Source organism: Prosopis cineraria, unplaced genomic scaffold (genome assembly GCF_029017545.1).
Source record: "Prosopis cineraria cultivar Desert tree isolate PC_DT_omini unplaced genomic scaffold, ASM2901754v1 PC2, whole genome shotgun sequence".
NCBI lineage: Eukaryota > Viridiplantae > Streptophyta > Magnoliopsida > Fabales > Fabaceae > Prosopis > Prosopis cineraria.
This window is the reverse complement of record NW_026555333.1, coordinates 44,907,835-44,909,576: the sequence shown is the minus strand read 5'-3', so window position 1 is coordinate 44,909,576 and position 1,742 is coordinate 44,907,835. Positions and strand designations below refer to the sequence as shown.

The 1,742-nt window shown below is 37.4% G+C and overlaps 1 protein-coding gene across 1 annotated transcript; it reads left to right on the top strand.

Moving 5' to 3' along the window:
- LOC129302806 (uncharacterized) lies at positions 1–336 on the top strand. Its single transcript, XM_054941682.1, has one exon. The coding sequence runs from the start codon at positions 1–3 to the stop codon at positions 334–336; it is 336 nt and encodes a 111-aa protein (XP_054797657.1).
- The last annotated feature ends 1,406 nt before the right edge of the window (positions 337–1,742 follow it).

Sequence of the window (1,742 nt, the reverse complement as noted above, 5' to 3'; positions counted from 1 at the left end):
ATGAAAGGAGTGGCAGCAAAAAGGGGAAGGGGTGGCGCGGAAGAGGGGGAGGGGGAGGGGGAGGGCCGCGAGAAGGAAGGTAGGGGAAGGGCGCGACAGGGGGAAGGGTGGGTCGGGGAGAGGGAAGGGACTGCGGGAAGGGGAGGAGGGGAAGGGATAATTGCTGGAGGGGGTGGGGGAAGGGGAAGGAGGAGGGGCATTGGCCAACTCATAAGAAGGGAAGGGGGTGCGAGAACGGGAGGGGAAGGGGGAAGGGACAGCTTGTCAGAGGGGAGCATCCGGGAAAGGGAAGGGGGAAGGGGGGGCTCAGTTGAGCTCGAAGGAGAGCACTACTGAAGGTATAAAAGAGAAGGAAATGAGGGAGGGAAGGCGCGCGTCGAACAGAAGGTAAATGAAGGAGGAGACACTGCTGGAGCAAAAATGAGTGGGAGAAAATAAATTTAAAGTCTTTTTTACAACAAGTGACTATACACCCGATATAAAAAGTCTTTTCTATAGTGGTTCCCTCTTCACCCACTATTAAAACTATACTACACCTTATCAAAAATTACAAAAATGCCATCGCCTTAGCTTTCTACATCGTCTGCCTTCCAACTGATGTAGAAAGTACATCTTAAATTTTATATTTTGAACTAGTGATTCTATTAGAGGTGATTAGCTTAAATACCCTAATAGTGATCAAGAGATTATGTTAATCAAATGAGCCTTCTCTAATTACTCTATTCTAATTTCTCTCTAATATGATATTCTCGCATGGTATTAGAGCCTGCAATCGTCGATGGGCCTCTGGCGCTACTCTGATCAATCTTTGCAACAATCTTTTTGTTCGTTTCTCCATTTAATATGTCAACTTCCAGCATTCATACTATTCAAGAAGATTCTTCTCCAGAAAACCTTGCTCACTTGTTTTCAAATGAGAAAATTACTGTAAAGCTAAGTGACAACAATTATCTAATATGGAACAATTACTCTATTCTAATTTCTCTCTAATGTGATATTCTCACAATGTGTACAAAAACTAAGTTTGAGTAATTAAGTTCATCTATGTAGACATCTAAACATAAGCAACATATATAGTATGCTCTCTAAACTCACAGCATAAAACATGACCCTATTAATTATCTTGTTGATTTTACATGTGTATAAGAATGTGTCTACTAAACTTTCGATAACTTGTGATGAATTTGTTTTAGGTATACATGTTAGTTATTTAAAGGCCATATGCATATAGAGACAACCAACATTGGGTAGGGGTGAGCATTAATTGGTTCGGTGTCAAAATTAAATGCACAAAACCAATCGACTGAAAACATTTAAAAATTTAGATCGAATCAAACCAAATTTTAACAATTCAATTTGGTTAATTGATTCAGTTTTGATCTTTATATTAGGTTGTCTAGATCTATATTACTATTTTTTTTATCGGGCCCTTTCGGCACTATGAATGATGGCCTGTCTCTCAAATTGATAAAGGCAAATATTATATATATACATATATAATGGGATTACAAACAAATTGCGTAGGAATAAAATTGGAAAATGGCAATAAAATCCCTTTAAAATGTATAAATGATAATTTGGTCCCTTGAAATTCTATAATTCCCTTGAAGTCCTTAGGAACTTTTTTGTCATTAACAAATTTATTTAAATTACTAAATTACCTTTATTAAAAATAAATGATTCATAAATTTTGTTTAAATATTTACAATTTTTTTTTTCTTATATTCCCATTGGAAGACCAA

Excerpts from the sequence above, each read along its gene's own strand:
- LOC129302806 (XM_054941682.1), top strand. The coding sequence starts at position 1 with ATGAAAGGAGTGGCAGCAAAAAGGGGAAGGGGTGGCGCGGAAGAGGGG.